Genomic DNA, 21,986 nt, shown 5'->3' with positions numbered 1-21,986 from the left:
GTCACCATTGAGTCAGGAACAGGAATGTAGGCGACACAACTCTATGCATTTTCAGAAGGCATAAAAGCTCCTTTATTACAAAACTTCACATTTTTATAGGCAACATCATTCACCCAGAACCTGACTGGTTCTAATAACACCTGCCACCCCATTTGTTAATTAGCAGCAGCACCATCTTTCCATAAACATCACGTAGAACACGTTCCACATGTTCACAAACACCATCTGCAGAGACTTAACATAAGAATTGTTTCAATTCTTTTTCCCTGAGCTTCTCACAGCTTTTCCCAGAACAATGCCTGGGAAAGTTATCTGTTTCACTCTCTGACCAACTTGTGACAGGCACTCAGGGCTAACTGATCTTCTCCCTCCTCACAGGGCAGTGGGTGACCATGCCATGGACGTGGCAGCCAGGGTAAGACATTCCTGATCCTTGTGAAATTATCACTGATAATTTTCCATGGGAGGGAGGGACCCATGCTCCTGGTTACAGCAGGGATGCTGGTTTGGGATTTTAATGGGCTTTTCTCCTCCCCATGCTGTGTTCTGCAGTGTGACACAGTGGTGTCCCTTCTCCTGTGCCACTTTAAGCACACCTGGTGCCCTCCAGCCTTCATGGGCAAGGGGCAATGATCACCCATGGACAAGGACCATGGGGACCCCTCCACCCTGCAGAGGTGACCATGACTGGCCTCATGGTGGCTGTCTGTGTGTCCTGGGAGCTGCAGGGGTCTGTCCCAGCCAAGGCAGAGCTGAGCCAGCCCTCCCCAGCTCACCCCGTGCTGTGCCTGCAGCTCTGTGCCAGCATCTCCTCCTTGCAAAGCACGTCACTTTTAAATGGAAATTAAGCAGGAAGGTTTCACAGGTGGCTCTCACTGATAACAGCTTTGCACTCTTTGCTGGCAAAACATGTTCCCCAGCCTCAACTCCTCTCTGTCTCTGGGATAGTCAGGGTCTGGTCTGGTTCCATATCCCTGTGCCAGCTCTGTCTGGGAGGAAACACTAAGGACCTCCCTTCAGAAATCCCTCTCAAAGGGAAAAACTCTTTTATCTGCAGCCAGGCTTGTCTCTCCCTGGGAGTTCTTTGGTTGCCAGTGGCTCTTTGGTTGCCAGTGGCTCTTTCTTCACTAGGGTCTGCCTCAAGCTGGCAGTGGGGGCAAATGTGCCTTTTCCACAGGATGGGGAGCTGGCCTGTCTCCTGTGGCCCCAGTTCCCCCAGTTCTGGCAGGGAGGAACAGGAACACAGCCTGGGGTTAAATCACTGCCTGCTGGGGGACAGGACCTGCACTTGCTGAACAGGGATGGGAAACTCCACTGGTGCTGCATGGACTGAGGGAATCAGAGTAGCACAGAATGTCCTGAGCTGGGAGGGACTGAAGGGATCCCCCAGCCCAGCCCCTGTCCCTGCCCAGCCCCCCCAGCAGCCCCACCCTGGGCACCCCTGGCAGCGCTGCCCAAAGGCTCCTGGAGCTCTGGCAGCCTCGGGGCCGTGCCCATTCCCTGGGCAGCCTGGGCAGTGCCAGCACCCTCTGGGGGCAGAGCCTTGCCCTGAGCTCCTGCCCTGGTTCAGCTCCAGCCATTCCCTGTCCCAGAGAGCAAAGCTCAGCTCCTCTGCTCTTGGCTCTGGACTTACCCAAACAAAAGGTGACACTGAAAGGCTAATGGGGGGTACCTGGGGGTACCTTCCTCCTGTCCTTCCCAAAATTCTCCTTGCAGTCTGACTCCCAGCTCCTGTGCAGGCAGTGCTGGCAGGGAGGGCTGGTGGCAGAGCCCAAAGCAGGCACCCTCCTTGGCCCAGCTGGCTCAGCAGAGCTCTGCCCTCCTTCCCCCTGCCCCAAGGCTGTCCCCTGTGCCCTGCAGCCCGTGTTCTACCGGGGGCTGGCCGGCTCGCAGGTGACCCTGAGCACCATGGTGAACCAGAGCCGCGTGATGCTGGAGGAGCAGGCCCGGCACCTCCTCAACGAACAGGAGAGAGCCACCATGGGCTACTACCTGGATGAGTACAAGGAGGGCAACATCTCCGTGGATGCTCTGGTCATGGCCCTCTTCGAGCTGCTCAACACACACGCCAAGGTGAGCCTGCATCCCCACAGGGCAGGGACGGCTGCTGGGGGCTGCTGGGCTGAGCAGAGTCACTGTCACTGTCACAATGCTGTGGGCATTGCCACCGTGTGGGCCCTTTGCCTCCAGGGTGATCTGCTCAGGGAGAGGGGGAGGGAAGGGGAGAGAAATCCACATTATTGTGTGTGACCGTGTTCACAGGGGTCTGAGGATGAGGGAAGAGACGAGGATTTGACTCCTTGTTTCAGAAAGCTTGATTTATTATTTAATTATATATATTACATTAAAACTATACTATAAAGAATAGAAGAAAGGTTTTCATCAGAAGGCTGGCTAAGGATAGAAAAAGAAAAAATGATAACAAAGGTTTGTGGCTTGGCCAGAGAGTCTGAGCCAGCTGACTGTGATTGGCCATTAATTAGAAACAACCAACATTAATTAGAAACAACCAACAATCACAGATGCACCTGTTGCATTCCACAGCAGCAGATAACCATTGTTTACATTTTGTTTCTGAGGCTTCTCAGCTTCTCAGGTGGAAAAATCCTAAGGAAAGGATTTTTCATAAAATGCGTCTGTGACAATCATGGAACGAGCACAGAATTCCACCCTGGTCTGGGTTGGAAGGGACTGTAAAAATCACCTTGTTCCACACCTGCCATGTTCCACACCTTCCACTACCTCAGGGTGCTCCAAGCCCTGGCCTTGGGTGCTGCCAGGGATCCAGGGGCAGCCACAGCTGCTCTGAGCACCCTGTGGGGATGCAGGCTGGTGTTCAGGGGCAGAGGAGCTTCTGGTATCATTTATGACCAAACCTCCTCCATCACCTGCCATTGCCACTGCTGACCATGGTGGGAGGGAGGCCCCCAGCTCCCCAGGAATGTGACTGTGCCCCAACCTGGCTGTGGCTTTGTGTGCCTGGCCAGTTCTCGCTGCTCTCCGAGGTGAGGGGGGTGATCTCCCCACAAGACCTGGACCGCTTTGACAACCTGGTGCTCAAGAGGGAGATCGAGTCCATGAAGGCCCGGCAGCCCGCGGGGCCCAGCCCCGACTCCTACTCCATGATGTCCTACAGCGACACCGTCTCGTCCTCCAGCAGCCACTTCACTGCCACCACCGTCAGCTCGGCCAGGGTAGGTCCCTCCTGCTTGATGCCTTCCTTCCAGCCCCTCCTCCTGGCAGTGCTACAGCAAGCTGCTCTCCCTGGGCTGTGTGGTACCTGAAACAAGAATGTGTCTGGTGGCTGTACTGCCCGCTTAGGAGATAATGGTTGGGTTTTTCATGGAAAGGCATAGAGTATGATTTGGATTATCCTACATTTCATGGAGTGTCTGATGGGGCAGAGAGTGCTGCAAGGCCATTTCACCCCTCCGGGGTCCCTGTCCAGCTTCCCCCATGGGTTCCCAAGGCTGTTGCTTTTCTGTGCACTCTGGGTGGTTTGTGGGTGATGCCATGAGGTGCTGGGTGTCTCTGTGCCCCTGACACTGAGGTGCTGCTGTGCCCTGCTCAAGGGCTGCATGTCCCTTTGATGCCTTGTGCAGCTGGCCTAGAACAGAGGCTGGACAGAGATAAAGAATAAAGCAGGGATTTATTCAAAGGCCTCCATGGATGCACCTTGGGCAGCACAAGAGCCCAGCCAGGGCTGCACCCAAGATGAACTAAAATGGCCCCAAAATGCACGGCCGGGCACGGGGTCTGTCACTGTGATCAGTTCTGCTCCATTTGCACCTTGCAGTTCATTGTCCCATCCCAGCTTTAGCCCAGGCAGTCCCACCCTGCTTGTTTTTCTCTCTCCAGCCCACGGTGTTTGTGCTCTTGGGGGCTGAGATTTGGATCATTTGTCCTTGGTGCTCAGCTGGAGCAGGAATTGTTTTGTCTCCCTGCTCTGTGCACAGAGCTCACCATCCCCTGATGTGAAGCTCAGACCCACACACTAAAGCAGCACAGAATGTGAAAAATAGAAAAGCTGAAACCTGAGGCATCACCTTCCTCCCAGTGCGGGACAGAGCCTGCCTTGCTCCCAGAAATCCCCTGGAGCTGTGTCCCCACAGAAATCCCATCCCAGCTGTTCAGCAGCTCCTAAATCACCCCTAAGGATGCTGGCTGCCTGTTCCCCATCCCAGTGGGAGCCTCAGTGGCCAGGCAGCTGCATCCCATTGCCACCCACTCTCAGCACTCAGCAGCAGCAGCAGCACTCCCACGTTTCTGCCAGGCCCCTGTCGCACGCACTGTCTAATTAAGTTACTGTAATCACCTCAGACTGTGCAGGCACACAGCCCCCAAATTAATTTCCTCGCCATAAAATGCCTTTCATCATAAATGCATTAGTAACCTTGGAAATTAAACCCTTCATGGAAAGAAGGGGGAACAATGGGCTCTGTGCTCAGCGAGGAAAGCAGCCCACGATGCTGGGATGGGGCTGGGGAGGGCCCACCCAGCACAGACCATGGGGGAGAGGGGAGGGGGCTTTCCTGGGGTCTGCCTGCCCGTGAGAGACCTCAGAGTGTGTCAGAGCATCAGAGCTGTGCTTTTGTCCTGTTAAATCCACAAGTGGCCACAGGAAAGCCACCTGCTCAGGTCAGGAGGGATTTCAGTGAGATCCTTTCTGGATCTGCATAAACAAAGTGAGTTTTGCTCTGCTCTCCAAGGAGCTGCTGGGAAAATTTTTCTGAGGGCAGGCACAGGTCTGCCAGGGATGTGTGCTGAGTGTAACACCCTGTTCTAATGCTGTGCCCATGCCTGGGGCTGTGCCACGTGCTCCAGGTGTGCCTGGTGCCCCACTATATGTGCCAGACGTGCCTGCCTGGGCCAGTGTGTGTGACCAGTGTCCCAGCCCCACCTGGCACACAAGCCCTGAGCTCGGGGAGGGACACCAGTGGGGCACCACTGCTCTAAGAGCTTCCTTCCAGAGCACGTGTCCCCTGTGTCCTCTCTGGCCATGTGGCAGCTGTCCCCAGGGGTGGGAGAGCACACCCTGCTCCAGGAATGGAGATGATCCATCCAGGGGGATGGGAATGCTGCCACTGAGCATGGCCTGTGCCCACTCTTGCTGGAACAGCTGCCAAGCAAAGAGCACCAGCTTGTGGTGGATGGGTGCTTGGACAGCAGGAGAGATGTGGGCAGGGCTCCCAAAGTGATCCCTCAGCTCCTGCTGCTGTTCCCTCCCCAGCACCCCTGGGAGCAGGAGCTCCCTCCAGCCCTCCCAACCCTCCCTGGCTGCAGCTGGGGCTGGCTTCTGGGTGAGGGTTCTGGGGCTGGGTTCTGGGGCTGGGTTCTGGGTGAGGGTTCTGGGGCTGGGTTCTGGGCTGGGTTCTGGGGTTGAATTCTGGGTGAGGGTTCTGGGGTGGAATTCTGGGGTTGGATGCTGGGTGTGGGTTCCAGACTGGGTTCTTGGGCTGGGTTCTGGGTGTGGGTTCTGGGCTGGGTTCTGGGCTGGGTTATGGGATGGGTTCTGGTCTGGGTTATGGGTGTGGGTTTGGGGACAGCGCCGTGCCAGGGTTTGCTCAGCTCTCTCCTTTGTTCTACACCCTCCCTGATGGCACATTTTCCCTTTTGTGCTTGTTTCCCTCTGCTCTCCCCTGGCACAGGAGCGGCTCCTGTGGCTCATAGACCTGATGGAGGTAGGGCTGCAGTGCCTGGGGCAGGGGGTGTGGGCAGGGGAGGGATGGATGGGCTGCCAGGGGTGTGGCAGCTCCTGCAGGGCCCCCTGTTTCACCCAGCCCTGCTGCTCCTCCTGCCTGTGCACAGAGCAGCTCCTTCCCCCAGTCCCTGGTCCTGCAGTGCGCACAAGGCTCAGCTTGAGCCAGACCCAGCTGGAGCTGAGAGCCACAGACACCTCAGGGATGGGGTTTTGGAGGCAGCAGCAGAGCTGGAGCCTGGCAGAGCCCTCCCTGCCCTCCCTGCTGCTGTGCTGGGTGGGCAGCCTGGCTAGACAGCAGCAGAAAATCATGGAATGGTTTGGGTTGAAGGGACCTTTGAACCCATCTAATCCAGCTGCCCTGCAGTGAGCAGGGACATCTTCAGCTGGACCAAGGTGCTCAGAGCCAATGTTGGATGGTGCCCAGCCACTGTCTGAGGGTCACCAGCACCTCCTGGGAATCCTGGGCCTGCAGATGAGTCCTGCAGGGCAGAGATCAGCTGCAGCCTGCAGGAATCAGGTGCAGCATGCCTGACCAGAACAGTGGGAATTCCTGATTGTTCTGGCATTCCCTTTGTGCCTACCTCCTGCCCAACCCTCAGTGTTGGGATGAAGGAATTGATATCCCTGGGGGTTTTGGTTTTCCTCTCCACCACCTCCTAGCAAAGCTGATGCCAGCCAGAGGTGCCTTCTCCTCCCAGGGCTGGTTCCAGATGTGCTGCCTTGCTCCAGCTGGTTCCAGAGTGAATCAGCTCCCTGTAATAGCCCACATGGAGCATTCCCACGTGCTGGAAATTCTCCTCTCAGAGGATGAGGATAGGGACAGAGCGAAACCACTGTGTGGAGGTCATTTTGCATGCTTAGAGCCCCTAAAATCTGCAGGAGGGGCTTGTGGCTCCTCCATCCCTCCCTCCCCTCCATCCTCCATCCCTCCAATGTTGCTGCATTCCGGAGTGGGAGATGGAAGGGAAGCTGGATTTATCCCCAGGATTTTGTTTTGGGGCAGTTGTTCAAAGCTGCCACCCTGCAGGGCTCAGGCTGAGGAGCTCAGCAAAGCTCTCGTTAGCAGTAAGTGGAAATATTAGGGGACAGATTTGGAGCTGAGAGGTTAATTAAAGGTTGGGCTGTGTTCCCCGGGGAGGTGGCAATTTCTCCACTCTTTAATCTGCAAATGAAAAGTGTCTGCCTGTGTGAAAGATGCTCTGCAGCTCCATCTCTTCTGCTGGGCACTCTTTTTAGGATAAGAAGGAGAAACATTTCCCAGCTGCTCTGAGGAGGGGCTGGAAGGGCCTCACCTGGCCCCAGTTCCCCTGAGGAACTGGAAAATAGAAGAGGAGCAGGAGAGAGCAGCCTTCTCAACACTCATTTTTCAGGGCCGTGGTTTCTGTGAGTCCTTCAAGGGAAATCCAGGAAGGCAGAGCCTCGAAATTGCCAATTCCTGAAAGCAAATGTGCTTAAAAGCCATCATGGTTTATGGCCCAGAGCAATCACTATTTAATTGCTTTTTCCCCCTGAAGGAGTGAGGAAAAGCAAATCTCCTGCAGGCAGAGGTGCCCTGAGGAGGAGCAGCAGCAGCATCCGTGTCCCTGGCTGGGGGGACAGGGCTGGCAGTGGCTCTGAGGGGCACAGGGGCAGGGTGTGGGACAGGCTGGTCCTTGCTGTGAGCCCAGAGCTGGGACAAGGCCTGCGGTGGGCACAGGGCTGGGGGAGATGCCCTGGCAGGTTTAGGGGGCATCAGGCAGATTATTCCCATTTTAGTGGTGGCACAGCTGGGACAGTTTGGCTGCTGCCAGGCAAATTCCCCAGAGCAGCTGGGGCTGGCCCTGAATCCCTGGCAGTGCCCAAGGCTGTGACCATGCTCACAGGGGTCTGAGGATGAGGGAAGAGATGAGGATCTCTTTGTTTCAGAAGGACTCCATGTTTCAGAAGGCTTGATTTATGATATATATTATATTAAAATATATAATATATGATCTATATTATATATTATATTTTATATAATACTATATTATATGTAATATATAATTGTAATATGTAATATATAATTATTAATGTATATTAATTATTAATTAATCTTTATATATTATATATAATTAAATATAATACTATATATTATAATATAATACTATATATTATTTTATGATATATATTATAATAAAACTATACTAAAAGAACAGAAGAAAGGATTTCATCAGAAGGCTGGCTAAGAATAGAAAAAGAAAGAGTGATAACAAAAGCTTGTGGCTTAGAGAGAGATTCCGAGCCAGCTGACTGTGATTGGCCATTAATTAGAAACAACCACATGAGACCAATCACAGATGCACCTGTTGCATTCCACAGCAGCAGATAATCAATGTTTACATTTTGTTCCTGAGGCCTCCCAGCTTCTCAGGAGGAAAAATCCTAAGGAAAGGATTTTTCATAAAAGATGTCAGTGACACGAGGCCAGGCTGGACAGGGCTGGGAGCAGCCTGGGACAGTGGGAGGTGTCCCTGCCATGGCAGGGGTGGCACTGCATGATCTTTAAAGTCCTTTCCAACCCAAATCCTTCTGTGATTCTCTTTTAAAGTCCCCTGCCCATATGCTGGAGTAATGGAGGATGGGACCAGCCCGTTTCCCAAGCCAGGTCTTTACCTGTCACTCCCTGAACAAGCTGTTTCTTTGTGTTCTCCTTCTCCAGGGCTCCTTCAGAAGCCACAGGGATAAAAGCACTTTATTTACATCAATGTTTTTGCTGCTCCTCTAATGGTCTTAATTGCCTCCCGTGTCTATTCTGGGACTCGAGCATCTCCCAGGCACAGCAGCAGCCTCCAGCAGCCGGGGAAGATGCAGAACCCCGGAGTTTCAGCTAATCAGCTGTTTACCCTGCAATAAATAGCAGGCACTTAAACACAAACTGTGCCCTGCCCCATCCCAACAGCCCTGCCAGGAGCTGAGCTCCGCCTCCCTGAGCTGCACATGCTGAGGGAGAGGAGGCTGAGGCTGGGTTTGCCACCAAGGGAGCTGGGGATGATCCCCCCCTGGCAGAGGATTCACAGCTCTGCTGTGTCCCCACTCTGCCACCCCTGACTTCACCAGGTTTGGTGCACCCATGGCCTCTCCCTGGGCCCATCCCTACAGACAGATTCCCACTGGGAATCCCTTCTGGATTCCTGGAGCTGTGAACTCCTCAACACTGCGGTCTGGCATTTCCTGATGACATTTTTGGGCTCATAAAGCAGCAGCAGCTTCTCTTTGCATCTGAGACCCACTGCTGTGACCGTGTTCACAGGGGTCTCAGGCTGAGGGAAGAGATGAGCATCTGACTCCATGTTTCAGAAGGCTTGATTTATTATTTTATGATATATATTACATTAAAACTATACTAAAAGAATAGAAGAAAGATTTCCTCAGAAGGCTAGCTAAGAATAGAAAAAGAAAGAATGATAACAAAGGTTTGTGGCTGGACTTTCTGTCCGAGCCAGCTGACTGTGATTGGCCATTAATTAGAAACAACCACATAAGACCAATCACAGATGCACCTGTTGCATTCCACAGTAGCAGATAATCAATGTTTACATTTTGTTCCTGAGGCCTCTAGGATTCTCAGGAGGAAAAACCCTAAGGAAAGGATTTTTCATAAAACATGTCTGCAATACACTGCACTGAGTTGCCAGGGAGGAGAGTTTTAAATTTCCATTGTCCTTCCTCTGGGGATAAAAAAAAAAACAAACAGGTATTGAACCTGCAGCCCTCAGGGCTGGTCCCTTCCAAATTCAGCAGGAGGAGCTGATTTTGGCCTAGAGGAGCACACCCCAAGGTATCAGGTCCACAGCATGCTCTGAGCACGTCCCTTAGCTTGGGACAGCCTGTGTCCCAAAAAAGGCATCCTAAAGAGACAAAACCCCCTGGGTAGGGCTGGTCCTGCATGGGGAGGGGTTTGGAGCATCCCTCTGCCCATCCCCTGGCACTGTGCTGTTCTCCTGCTGCTGTGCCATGGCTCTCTGTTCTTGTGTGCCCTCCCAGAACACGTCAGAGCTGGAGGGAGCTGGGGACTGCCACCAGAGCAGCATCAACACCCTGCCAGATGTGTCCCTGGTAAGGCTGCACGCAGCTGGGGGGAGCAGGAGGCAAACTGGGGGTGCTGGGTGGTGCCCCAGTGCAGCAGCTGTGCCAGGGGAGTCACTGAGCACAGCTCCTCAGGTGGGGCAGGACAAGGATTCTGCCTGGCTGGAGAGGAGCAGCCTTGTGCAACCAAAGAAAAGCTTGGGGGGGGATGGTCTGTGCTGGATTAGGCCCTTTTCTGACCCAGACATGGGGCAACTGAGAATAAAATAAAATAGATTTTTTATATATATATATATATATATATATATATATATATATATATATATATATATATAAATATATATTTATATTTATTTATATTTATATATTTTATATTTATTTTTATGTGTAAAATATATTCTAAGATATATTTATATATATACATTTTTATATATGTGTATACATATACATATATTAAATATATATTATTTTATGTTTTAGGTATTATTTTTATATTTTATATTTTTATTTATATATTAATATATGTTTTATATATTATTTTTATATATTTATATATATTTATATACTTTATTATTATAAATAAAATATAAAATTTTAAAACTTTCATTCTATTTTCAGTCTCATGAGAAAGGTGAGACAATACAGATGTTATAATTCTCATCATCAAAATCAGAAGCCAACTATTTCTTAATTACAATATATTATAAGCATTTCTTAATTACAATATATTATAAGCCTATCAGGTGTTATGCGGCTGTGCTTATTTGTGAATTGAATTCTCATTGTCAGAGGGTCAGGAAGGTGTTTGTGTGACCCTGTCAAAGAGTCAGGAAGGTGTTTGTGTAGCACTGTAGGGTCAGGAAGGTGTTTGTGTGACACTGTAGGGTCACGAAGGTGTTTGTGTGACACTGTAGGGTCAGGAAGGTGTTTGTGTATCACCATCAGCTCGGGAAGGTGTTTCTATAACAACCATCTCTTCAGCCATGGTCAGTGTGAGGAGATGAACATGCACTGAGCCTGGGCACGGTGTCCAACAACCTGTGCTTGCTTTGGCAGGATGATCTCTCCTCCTTCCCAGAGGAACCACCCGATTTCAAGCCTCCTCCTCCTCCTCCCTCAGCCCCGCAGCCCCTGGAGCCCTGCTCAGCCCAGCCCCGTGTCCCGGGCAAGGACAAGCCCAAGCGCCCCTCGTCCGAGTCCTCCCAGTCCGGCCTTTTCTTCGTGGCCCCCCGCAACCCCTCTCCCCCTCCCAACCCTCCTGAGAAGGACACGCTCAGCGTCACCTCCACGGCCACCGAGGATTCCAACCCCAGCGCCATCTACGCCACCATCTCCCCCCTGTCCCCTCGCAGCCAGCCCAAGGACAGCCCGCTGTCCCTGCTCAGCCAGCACCCCATCGGGCCCTTCCCCAGGGTGCAGTCCCCCAGCAGGCTCAAGAGCCCGTCCCCAGAGGGGCCTCAGAGCCCCCCGGCCCCGTCCCCTCCTCCGCCGCCCCCTCACCCCGCGCCCCCTCCCCCGGACAAGGGCAGCCCCTCGGCCGTGGGCAACCAGCATTTCATCATGGTGGAGGTGCACCAGCCCAACAGCGAGCCCGACGTCAACGAAGTGAGGCCCCTGCCCCAGGCCAGAGGTGGGTGGCACCTCCCCAGCTGGGGGAAACCATCCCTGGGGTGCTGGGAGGGAGATAAATGGGGCAGAGTTGGAATAATTGCTGTGACAGTGTTCCCACACCAAGGTGAGGCCCTCCCCAGGGCAGGGACGGCTGCTGGGGGCTGCTGGGCTGAGCAGAGTCACTGTCACTGTCACACTGTGGGCATTGTCACCGTGTGGGCCCTGTGCCTCCAAGGTGATCTGCTCAGGGAAAGGAGGAGGGAATGGGAGAGAAATCCACATTATTGTGTGTGATAGTGTTCACAGGGGTCTGAGGATAAGGGAAGAGACGAGGATCTGACTCCATGTTTCAGAAGGCTTGATTTATTATTTTATTATATATATTACGTTAAAACTATACTAAAAGAATAGAAGAAAGGATTTCATCAGAAGGCTAGCTAAAAATAGAAAAGGAAAGAATGATAACAAAGGCTTGTGGCTCAGACTCTCTGTCCAAGCCAGCTGACTGTGATTGGCCATTAATTAGAAAGAGACCAATCGCAGATGCCCCTGTTGCATTCCACAGCAGCAGATAATCAATGTTTACATTTTGTTCCTGAGGCCTTTCAGCTTCTCAGGAGGAAAAATCCTAAGGAAAGGATTTTTCATAAAACATGTCTGTGACAAATTACCAACACAGCAGGATGGGACATGCCTGAGCTTGTCAGGCCCTTGGTGCTGAACCAAATAGCAGCAACTGTGGTGTTTCACCCAGAGACCCTTTGGGCTGGCTGGGTGTGTGGTGTTTCACCCCACAGACCCTTTGGGCTGGCTGGGTGTGTGGTGTTTCACCCCACAGACACTTTTGGCTGGCTGGGTGTGTGGTGTTTCACCCCACAGACCCTTTGGGCTGGCTGAGTGTGTGGTGTTTCACCCCACAGACCCTTTTGCCTGGCTGGGTGCTGCAGTTGGCACATGGGGACAAGTCCAGGCCTGCAGGAGCTCTGGTGGTGCTGGGATGGAGCCTCCCCCCATAACAGGGGCTGCTCCTCAGGTTTCCCTCTGTGGAGAAGCTTTAAGGGGATGGTGAAGGAAAGGAGTCGGTTCTGATGGAGGGTTTAGGTCCAGAGCTTTATTCTGGCCCACAGGCCTCTGAACCCAGCACCAGCTCCAACAGAACTCCCTGAGCCCGTGGTTGCTGCTCCTTTGAACCCCGGGGAGAGGGCAGGGAAGGGGCAGGGAGCCACCAAGCAGGGACAGGAGGGGAGGGACAAAGGGACAAAGGACACCTGGATGGCGCAATGCCTCCCAGGGGTAGAGGGCACCCTTTGAATCTGCCAATCCCTTGATGCCCTTCTGGAATGCCAGGATTGAAAGGAAGGGGGATCCAGTGATCAGAAGGAGAGGGAAGGGGGATCCAGGAATTCTCAGGGATGGAGAGGGAAGGGGGATCTAGATAATCTCTCTGAGAAGGAGAGGGAAGTGGGATCCAAAGGTGTCGGACATGGAGAGGGAAGGGGGACCCAGGGCAATCCCGGGGGTCCCGGAGCGTTCCCGCCCCGCCACCCCGCGCTGCGGCAGCGACACGAGTGGCAATGTCGCCCTCGCGTGGCACAGCAGCGTCACTGCAGCTTGCCCTTGCCCGCAGGGTGGTATGGCTGCGTTAATGCAGCGCCGCGGGTGCATCAATGCAGCTCTGCCGCTGCTTCTGACCTTTCCAGCCTCCATCTGCACTTGGTCTTCATCCTCGGAGGGCAGAAAGCTCCTACATGGCAGCACCTCTTCACTTGGCTTGGTCGCTGTCTCCTCCCAGCCCCTGTTGTGGGGCATGGGGTGCATAAACTGGCCCCTGAATTCGTCACTCTCTCCCTCCATCCCAGTTTGGGATCTGGGTGTGATTCCACACCAGAGTTTGAGGCCACTTGTCTCTGGATGCTGCCTGTGCACAGCTCTGCTCTTCTGACAGGGGAGTACAGTGAGGTTGGGGTTGGTCTCTTCTCCCAAGAAACAGGGACAGGACAAGAGGGAAGGGCCTCAAGGTGTGCCAGGGGAGCCTCACGTTGGATATTGGGAAAATCCCTTCACTGAAAGGTGGTCAGGCATTGGGGAGAGGCTGCCCAGGGTAGTGGTGGCGATCCTATCCCTGAAAGAACCTAAAAGCCTTGTGGATGTGGCACTTGAGGATATGGCTTTGAAGTGGCCTTAGCAGTGCTGCCCTTGTGGTTGGACTTGATGATCTGAGAGTTCTTTTCTCTCGGGTTGCTGTTGATAATCGCTGCCCTGAGATGTGCAGGGTGTCTCTGCTTTGGCCCACGGGGCTGAAGAACGAGTCTGGACTCTTCACTTTTCAGTCTTGAGATTGTTTATTAATTCTTATCTATAAAATTTTCTTTCTGCCCAGCCAAGATCTGCTCAGCAGGGCAGCCACAGGCACTCTGTGTTGTCCTTTTATACTACAAACTACATATAACATGTTTACACTGAATTCCCAATACCTATCACCTGTGTTAGACAGTGCACTTCTACTCTAAACCAATCCCAAAGTGCCAACAGCACTGCAGAAAATGGAGAACAAGAAGAAGAAGAAGGAGAAAGGCTGGACACACCCAGATTCCTCCATCTTGTCCCCATAACCCCCATACCAAAAATCCTAAAATCTACATTCTCACCCTGTCATCATTTTATTATTACACTATTCAAACCTGTGTGACTTTCATGTCCTCATACAAAGCTGGCAACTTGCTCCAGGGGTCACAATCAAATCCCCAGGTGTTCTGGGCAGCATGCCAGGGACTCTGAGCCCCCTGACAGGGCCCTTGGCAACTCTGGACACCCAGAGGGATGTACTGAGTTCCAACACTTTTCCCAGCTAAGCAATTCCAAGGTTCTGCAGGGCTGTGCTTGGGAATCTTGCTCTGAATCCCAGGGGAGCTGCCCAGCCCTGGGAGTAGGAGCCGCCTTCTCCCCGTGGCCTTGGGTGCCTGGCCCTGGCACTGCGCCGCTAACACCGCGTCTCTCCCCAGCCTCCACGCTCTCCCAGCTGTCGGACAGCGGGCAGACCCTCAGCGAGGACAGCGGGGTGGACATCGGGGAGGTGGAGACGAGCGGCAAGGACAGGAGCCGGCAGCCAGGCCCCGGCAAGAGCCGCAGCCCCAAGGAGGCCACCAGGAGCGAGGGGGCGGCAGAAGGGGCCTCCAAGCCGGTGAGGGGGGCCTGGGGTGCTGCTCTGTGTGGGAGGGGGCACCGCTGCCTTGGCCAGCCCGTTCCACTCCCTCTGCCCACAGGCAGCAGCCGCTGGTCCGTGCACAGCTGGGGTATTCTCCTCTCTGCTGCAGGCAGTCAGTTCTCTGAAAGGGGTCAGGAGTGGCTGAGAGGGGCACTGTAGGGCTGATTCACTCCATCCTGGGTAAACCCCATCCCTGCCAGCTCCAGCCAGCAGCTACCTGGGGCATGGGAGAATTCCCGGCTGTAAATGGACATCCACAAGCTGCATGAATGAAGTCACTTGTCACCCAAAGGGAAGGTGGCAGCGGGTGTCAGACATAACTCAGAGGGTTTCTGGTGGTGGTGAGGCTGAGGGACACGAGCAGGCAGGCAGGCAGAGAGCTGCTCTGCTCCTTCCCAAATCCTTCCAGAGCTGCCCAGAGTTGGGATTTTAGATCAGGAGTCAAAGCAACTGCAGGGCTATGTCTGTCGCTCTGTGGTGGCAGCAGCTTGTCCCTGCCTGCTGTGGGGCCCTGGCCGAGGGAGCACGGCTGGCACACGGTGTCCAGGCCCCCTTGGCAGTGCTGCCATCTGTCCCCACAGCCAGGGCTCCTGGAGCCCACGTCGTGTCTGATCCGGGTGTCCAAGAGCGCTCCCACCTTGGGCATCGCCATCGAGGGTGGCGCCAACACGCGGCAGCCGCTGCCCCGCATCGTCACCATCCAGGTAGGGCAGCTGGGAGGGGACAGCTCTGGGCACATCCCAGCACATCCCATCCCAGCACATCCCATCCCAGATCCCATCCCAGATCCCATCCCATCCATCCCAGCCTGTCACAGCCCATCCCATGGATCCCGTCCCATCCCATCCCAGCCTATTGCAGATCCCATCCCATCCCAGCACATCACATCCCATCCCAGCACATCACATCCCATCCCAGGAAAAAGAAGTGGAGGTGAGGGAGCAGTGTGCAGGGCCCCAAGGGTCCCTCAGAGATGGAAAGGGAGGAGGGGTCCCAGAGGGTCCCAGGATCGCTTGGAGGTGGAGAGAAAAGTAGGATTAAGAGGGGGGTCCATCCCATCCCATCCCATCCCATTCCATCCCATCCCTCTCCTCCCTGGGCAAGCTGGGGCCAGGGGGATTTTGGAGATTTGTCCAGCCCTGCAGCTCCCCAGGCACCATTCTACCATGCTGAGGATGGTGTCTGTGTCCTGTGGATGATCCCATTCCAGAACACACCTCCTGTGTGGGAGTCAGCTGTGTGCTCCAGACATCTACGAGGGGATCAGGGCAGCCCTGAAAGCTTGGCTGCTGTCTCCAGATGTCTGGAAACTGCCAGACAGGGGATTGAGGAGGGGGAATAGTGGATGGGAGCCAGGGGACTGAGCCCTCTGGAGCTGTCTGCCTGTTTACTTGGGGCAAAATTCAAGTTATTTACAGCAAAGAAAAGCAGAGCCGACTCTGCCTTGGTTATTCTTGGCCATTCCAGCTGGCGTCACGCTCCAGGAGCAAGCGGGAGGAAGCCAAATTCATCCCCTCTCTCCAAAAAGTGAAATATTTCACATCCATCATGTCAGATATGAAATACCTCCCAATTTTTCCCCCTGCTTGATGCAGGGAGGGGTGGGATCTCAGGCTGCTGTTGATAATTGCTGCCCCAAGATGTGCAGGGTGTCTCTGCTTCGGCCCGCACAACTGAAGAACGAGTCTGGACTCTTCACTTTTCGGACTTGAGGTCGTTTATTAATTCTTATCTATAAAATTTTCTTTCTGCCCAGCCGAGATCTGCTCAGCAGGGCAGCCACAGGCACTCTGTGTTGTCTTTTTATACTACAAACTACCTATAACATATTTACACTGAATTCCCAATACCCATCACCTGTGTTAGACAGTGCACTTCTACTCTAAACCAATCCCAAAGTGCCAACATCACTGCAGAAAATGGAGAACGAGAAGAAGAAAGAAGAAGGACTAGACATGCCCAAGTTCCTCCATCTTGTCCCCAAAACCCCCATACCAAAAATCCTAAAATCTACATTTTCACCCTGTGATAATTTTATTATTACACCATTCAAACCTGTGTGACTTTCATGTCCTCATACAAAGCTGGTAACTTGCTCCAGGGGTCACAATCAAATCCCCAGATGCTCTGGGCAGCATGCCAGGGTCTCTGAGCCCCCTGACGGGGTCCTTGGCAGCTCTGGACACCCAGAGGGATGTGCTGAGTTCCGACAGTGGGAGTGTGGCCTGACCCCTCTCTGTCCTGCAGCGGGGTGGCTCGGCACACGACTGTGGGAAGCTGAAGGTGGGACACATCATTTTTCCCCCCTGGGAAAGGTGGGATGCAGTTTTTCCCCCCTGCTTGATGCTGATCTGACCCCTCTCTGTGTCCTGCAGCGGGGTGGCTCGGCACACAACTGCGGGAAGCTGAAGGTGGGACACGTCATCCTGGAGGTGAACGGCACGGGGCTGCGGGGCAAGGAGCACCGCGAGGCCGCCCGCATCATCGCCGAGGCCTTCAAGCTGAAGGAGAAGGACTACATCGATTTCTTGGTCACAGAGTTCAACGTGGCCCTTTAGGGGCAGGGTTTTTGCAGCGCTGGGATGGGGATGGAGGATGGCAGCGAGGTGGGACAGCGGCGTCCCACGGCCCCGCACGCGCACACACACCCCTGGCTTGTCCCCAAACGTCCCTGCGCCCGCCGCAGGCTCGCTGCCTGCCTAGGGCACATCCCTTCAAGTTTCCATCCCTGTCCTCTCTGGGGTAGGGAATGTTGTCTCCCCCTCGGGCAGGCTGGGAGCGGGGCAGGACGGCTCGGTTCTGGGTGTCCCCGCTGTCATTTGAGTGCCACACACAGAGCAAGGCGGGCCCGTGGCTCAGGCTGCAGGGAGTTTCGGGGCGTTGCTGCTCCTTTGGGTGGTCCCCAAGGTGCCCAGGTGGGTGGTGCCAGCCACGGGTGGGGATGCAGAGAGAGCAACCGGAGGCCTTGTAAATCGCTGGCAATGTCGTTGTATTTATATATACAGAGCTTGTGCTTTTAATTTTTCAATAAATCTATCAGGGTAGAAAAAAGGCTGCGCTTGGGGGGTGCTTTGGGGCTGGGATGAGGGGCTAGGAATGGGAAGGGGTGCCAGGATACTTTCTTTAATATCCTGGGAGCTTCCCAGGGCTGGCAGGGTGGGTGGGAGTGCAGTGGTGGTGGTGATGAGGGGATGCTTTATGTCAGCTCCATCCCACCTTGACCCATCCAGTCCTTATTCCCATCCCATCCCATGCCCAGTCCTATGCCCATTTCATTCCATCCCACCTCATTATTTCCCATCTCAATTTCTCCTCATTCCCACCCCATCCGTTCTCCATTCTCATCTCAATCCCTGCCAGGGATCTCTGGGATTGGCCATCCCATGGATCCCTTCCCTTCCCTTCCCTTCCCTTCCCTTCCCTTCCCTTCCCTTCCCTTCCCTTCCCTTCCCTTCCCTTCCCTTCCCTTCCCTTCCCTTCCCTTCCCTTCCTTCCTTCCCTTCCCTTCCCTTCCCTTCCCTTCCCTTCCCTTCCCTTCCCTTCCCTTCCTCCTCCTTCCCTTCCTTCCCTTCCCTTCCCTTCCCTTCCCTTCCCTTCCCTTCCCTTCCCTTCCCTTCCCTTCCCTTCCTTCCTTCCTTCCCTTCCCTTCCCTCCTTCCCTTCCCTTCCTTCCCTTCCCTTCCCTCCTTCCCTTCCCTTCCCTTCCCTTCCCTTCCTTCCCTTCCCTTCCTTCCTTCCCTTCCCTTCCCTTCCTTCCCTTCCTTCCCTTCCCTTCCCTTCCCTTCCCTTCCTTCCCTTCCCTTCCTTCCCTTCCTTCCATGGATCCCATCCCAATTCCCAGGAATGGGCAGCGCCCCGCCAGGGGGTGCCCGCGCTGCATAAATTATGCCAATGAAGTTCCCTCAACCACGGCTCTGATTGGCCGCTAGCGGCGGATATGCAAATAAGGACGGGCGGGGTTTATGCTGACGACCTCTCCCTCCGCGCGCGGATTGGCGGAGTGCGGCGGGTATGCTAATAGGGGAGGCCACGCCCCCTAGCGCCGCGGGCCGCGCTTTTGTCCGGCGGGGCCGGGCCGGGCTGGATCGGGACAGGGATCGGGACCGGGACCGGGACCGGGACCGGGATCGGGATCAGAACCGGGATCAGGATCGGCACCGGAGCCGCCCAGCGCCGGCCGAGGAGGCGCCGGCCGGGCCCTCCTACAGGTGGGCAGCGCGGGGTGAGGGCTCCGCTCCAGCGGTGCCCGCGGGCCAGATGTGCCCCAGCTGTGCCCGGGGGGACCAGGAATGGCTGGGCTGCTCCCTGCAGCCCCTGCTGCAGCTGGAAGGAAGGACAGAGCCTCCGGAGCCCCGCTGCAGCCACAGCTGGAGGCACAGCTGGAGGCGCAGCCCGCGGGCCCCATCCCGGGGCCGCATCCAGAGCTCCCGGCTCTGCTGAGCCCGGCTTTGCTGAGCCCGGCTCGGCAGGGCTGCCTGAGATCCCTGGGCTGAGCGGGGGCACCCCAAGCCCTGGCAAGGGTCCCAGCGGCCGAGGACATGGGACACGGCGGGAGGATGCGGGACACGCCGGGAGGATGCGGGACACGCCGCTCCTGACCGAGGCGTGTCCTCCCCACGCCACCGCAGCCTCTGTGGCCCCGAGGAAACTTGTCAGAACTTTCCTTCTGCCGGTGCCTCCTCCCCGCCGGGGCCGGAGGATTCCGGCAGAGTTTCGTCAGGGGCTGCGGAGGCGGCTCGGAGGCTCGGCCGGGGCTCTCGGAGGCTGCGGGGCCGGGAGCTGCCGCCGGCTCCTCCGGGGCAGGTTCAGCTTCAGTTCCGTGTTTTATTTAAAGGGCAGCCGTGCTCATGGCAGCCGCCGCTGCCCCGGGGTGTCGCGGATGTCCCGTGCTCGGCCGCAGCCGCTCGGTGCCTTCCGGGCGCGGCTGAAATCGCTTCTTAAAGTTCAAGGGCAGGCGGGGAGCGCGGCAGGGCAGGCGCTGCCCGTAGGGGCTGGGAGAGATGGGGATGAAAAAGGTCCAGGGAGAGCTCAGAGCTGCTCCCAGTGCTTAAAGGGGCTCCAGGAGAGCCGGAGAGGGACTTTGGGCAAAGGATGGAGGGACAGGATAGAGGGAATGGCTTCACACTGACAAAGAGCAGGGCTGGGTGGGATATTGGGGATAAATTCTTTGCTGTGGGAGGTGGAGGCTCAGGGAAGCTGGGGTGGTTCAGCCCAGCACAATCTCCCCGGCCGTGTCCCCGCTGCCTCTCTGCCCTGTGCTAAGAAGGGATCTCCGTGGCACCGGCTGTGGTGGGGACAGCGGCAGCGCTCTCCAGACGGGGATTAAGGCTGTCTGTCCTTCAGAGCGGGAATTACGGCCATCCGCCCCCGGCCATGCGTCTGTTCAGCTCGGGGGTGTCCCCAGCCAGGACAGGAGGGTCCGTGTGCCGGGGAGGAGGGAGGAAAGAAGAGTTCTCTGTCTTGTTATGGGGCTTTGCTTCGGTGCGAGTGCTGGGAAAATGACATTTCCGTGGTGTTTTGGTGCCTCTCCGTGGGGGTGTGCCGGTATGGGGGGCCCCTCCAGCCGCTGGAATTGGGGTGACACGTGGGCTGTGCAGTGATGGTGACAGGCGTGTGCTGTCAGAGGACCAGGGAGGTTTGTCAGGCTCTTCCTCGCTGTGATGGTCCCTCCCTCGTTCTAGTAGGAAATAATGCAAGCTGAGAGTGCAGCGTTTCCGCTTCTCTGCCCTCTTTCACGGCTATTAAAACGGGGCTCTGTGGGCTTTAAAAAAGGTTCACGGCTATTAAAACGGGGCTCTGTGGGCTTTAAAAAAGGGTTTATACACCAGGAATTTCTCCCTCCTGGAGCGCAGACGTGCCTTGCCAAGTTTCAGCCCGAGGCCGTTCTGGCCTCCTTCAAACCTCTCTTAAAAGAGATGCAAAACATCCGTCCCTTGTCTGGGACGGGGGTTAAGCTCCCCCTGCATCCCAGATGGGCACAGATGTGCAAGAGGGGCTGTAACCCGTCCTAGGCAAGGGATTTTTGGGACACAGAGCAGGAGGGTAATTCCACATCACTCAGAGAATGTGGGGATGGAGCTGCGGGGTTTAGAGCCCCCCCATCCCCCCTGCTCTGCCCGGGGCTGACAGGGCAGTGAAGGCAGAGTGACAGCAGCCCTGTCCCCCCCTCGCTGTCACCGAGCGAGCCCTGGGGCGGAGGATGCTCCTGTCTCCTCTGCTGTCAGCCCTGATCAACCCAGGAGCCACGATGGCGATGGCTCCGTGCTGGCCTGCATGGCTGCGGCTTCCCTGCACACACGGGATGAGCTGGGCGGGATCAGCCTCGCACCTCGGGCATTGCCCGGGGCAGGGAGGGGATGGGATGGGATGGGATGGGATGGGATGGGATGGGATGGGATGGGATGGGATGGGATGGGATGGGATGGGATGGGAGGGGAGGGGAGGGGAGGGGATGGGATGGGGTGGGGTGGGGTGGGATGGGATGGGATGGGATGGGATGGGATGGGATGGGATGGGATGGGATGGGATGGGATTGGGGCAGGGAGTGGGATCAGGGATGGGATCAGGGTGGGATTGGGACAGGGAGTGGGATCGGGGATGGGGTCAAGGCAGGGAGTAGAACAGGAATAGGATTGGGGCAGAGAGTGGGACAGGGATGAGATCGGGGCCAGGAGTGGGACAGGGATGGGAAGGGATGGGATGGGATGGGATGGGATGGGATGGGATGGGATGGGATGGGATGGGATGGGATGGGATGGGATGGGATGGGATGGGATGGGATGGGATGGGATGGGGTGGGATGGGATCCATGGGATGGGATGGGAGGGGATGGGATGGGATGGGATTGGGGCAGGGATGGGATCGTGGCAGGGATGAGATCAGGGCAGGAAGTGGCACAGGGATGGGATAAGAGATGGGATGGGGCAGGGAGTGAGACAAGGATGGGATCGGGGCAGGGATCCGAGCAGGGAGTGGGACAGGGATGGGATTGCTGCCTGCAGAAAGGATCAGGGGTTTGGAAGGACAGACAGAAACCTGGCAGCACCCAGCAATACTGGCAGCATCCCCCCCTCATCTGAGCCCCTCTGCCCTGATCCACAATTTGGGACAGCCCTGGCTGGGATTTGTAGGGCAGGAGAGGATTTGAGGGGCTGGGGCAGAGCAGAGTGCAGGATTTTTAGCTGAGGCTTTTAAATTTGTTTTTTAGGTTTTGTTGCAAAAAATCCTGGCTTTCAAAGAGGAAAATTAAAATATATGGATATATTTCTGCACACACATTTGGGATTGTTTCTGTTTGATTTGTGGCTGCTGAGCACGAAGCCACATCATTTTTCAAGCTTTTCTGTGCTCCCATAACAGGGAGAAAATCACTTAGAGGGGGGAAAAGAATCAGAAATTTTTTGCTCTTGCCACCATGACCATCAGC

General features: G+C 55.3%; 1 protein-coding gene across 2 annotated transcripts in view; it reads left to right on the top strand.

Annotated features, from left to right (window-relative positions):
* The window catches only part of WHRN (whirlin), a 56,233-nt gene extending 38,636 nt beyond the window's left edge, over positions 1-17,597 (top strand). Inside the window, exons 5-13 of one of the 2 annotated variants that reach the window (XM_058038308.1) lie at positions 379-415; positions 1,840-2,073; positions 2,988-3,194; positions 5,649-5,681; positions 9,704-9,775; positions 10,802-11,375; positions 14,359-14,537; positions 15,143-15,265; positions 16,937-17,597. In XM_058038308.1, the coding sequence (XP_057894291.1) occupies positions 379-415; positions 1,840-2,073; positions 2,988-3,194; positions 5,649-5,681; positions 9,704-9,775; positions 10,802-11,375; positions 14,359-14,537; positions 15,143-15,265; positions 16,937-17,119 (1,642 nt within the window). In that variant the 3' untranslated portion in view covers positions 17,120-17,597. The remainder of the gene's footprint in view (positions 1-378; positions 416-1,839; positions 2,074-2,987; positions 3,195-5,648; positions 5,682-9,703; positions 9,776-10,801; positions 11,376-14,358; positions 14,538-15,142; positions 15,266-16,936) is intronic. The other variant, XM_058038309.1, reaches the window with a different exon arrangement.
* The last annotated feature ends 4,389 nt before the right edge of the window (positions 17,598-21,986 follow it).

The sequence above is a fragment of the Melospiza georgiana genome, chromosome 20, assembly GCF_028018845.1.
Source record: "Melospiza georgiana isolate bMelGeo1 chromosome 20, bMelGeo1.pri, whole genome shotgun sequence".
Taxonomy (NCBI): Eukaryota; Metazoa; Chordata; class Aves; order Passeriformes; family Passerellidae; genus Melospiza; species Melospiza georgiana.
Note: the sequence above shows the minus strand (reverse complement) of the source record. Positions and strands in the feature narration are given on the sequence as shown.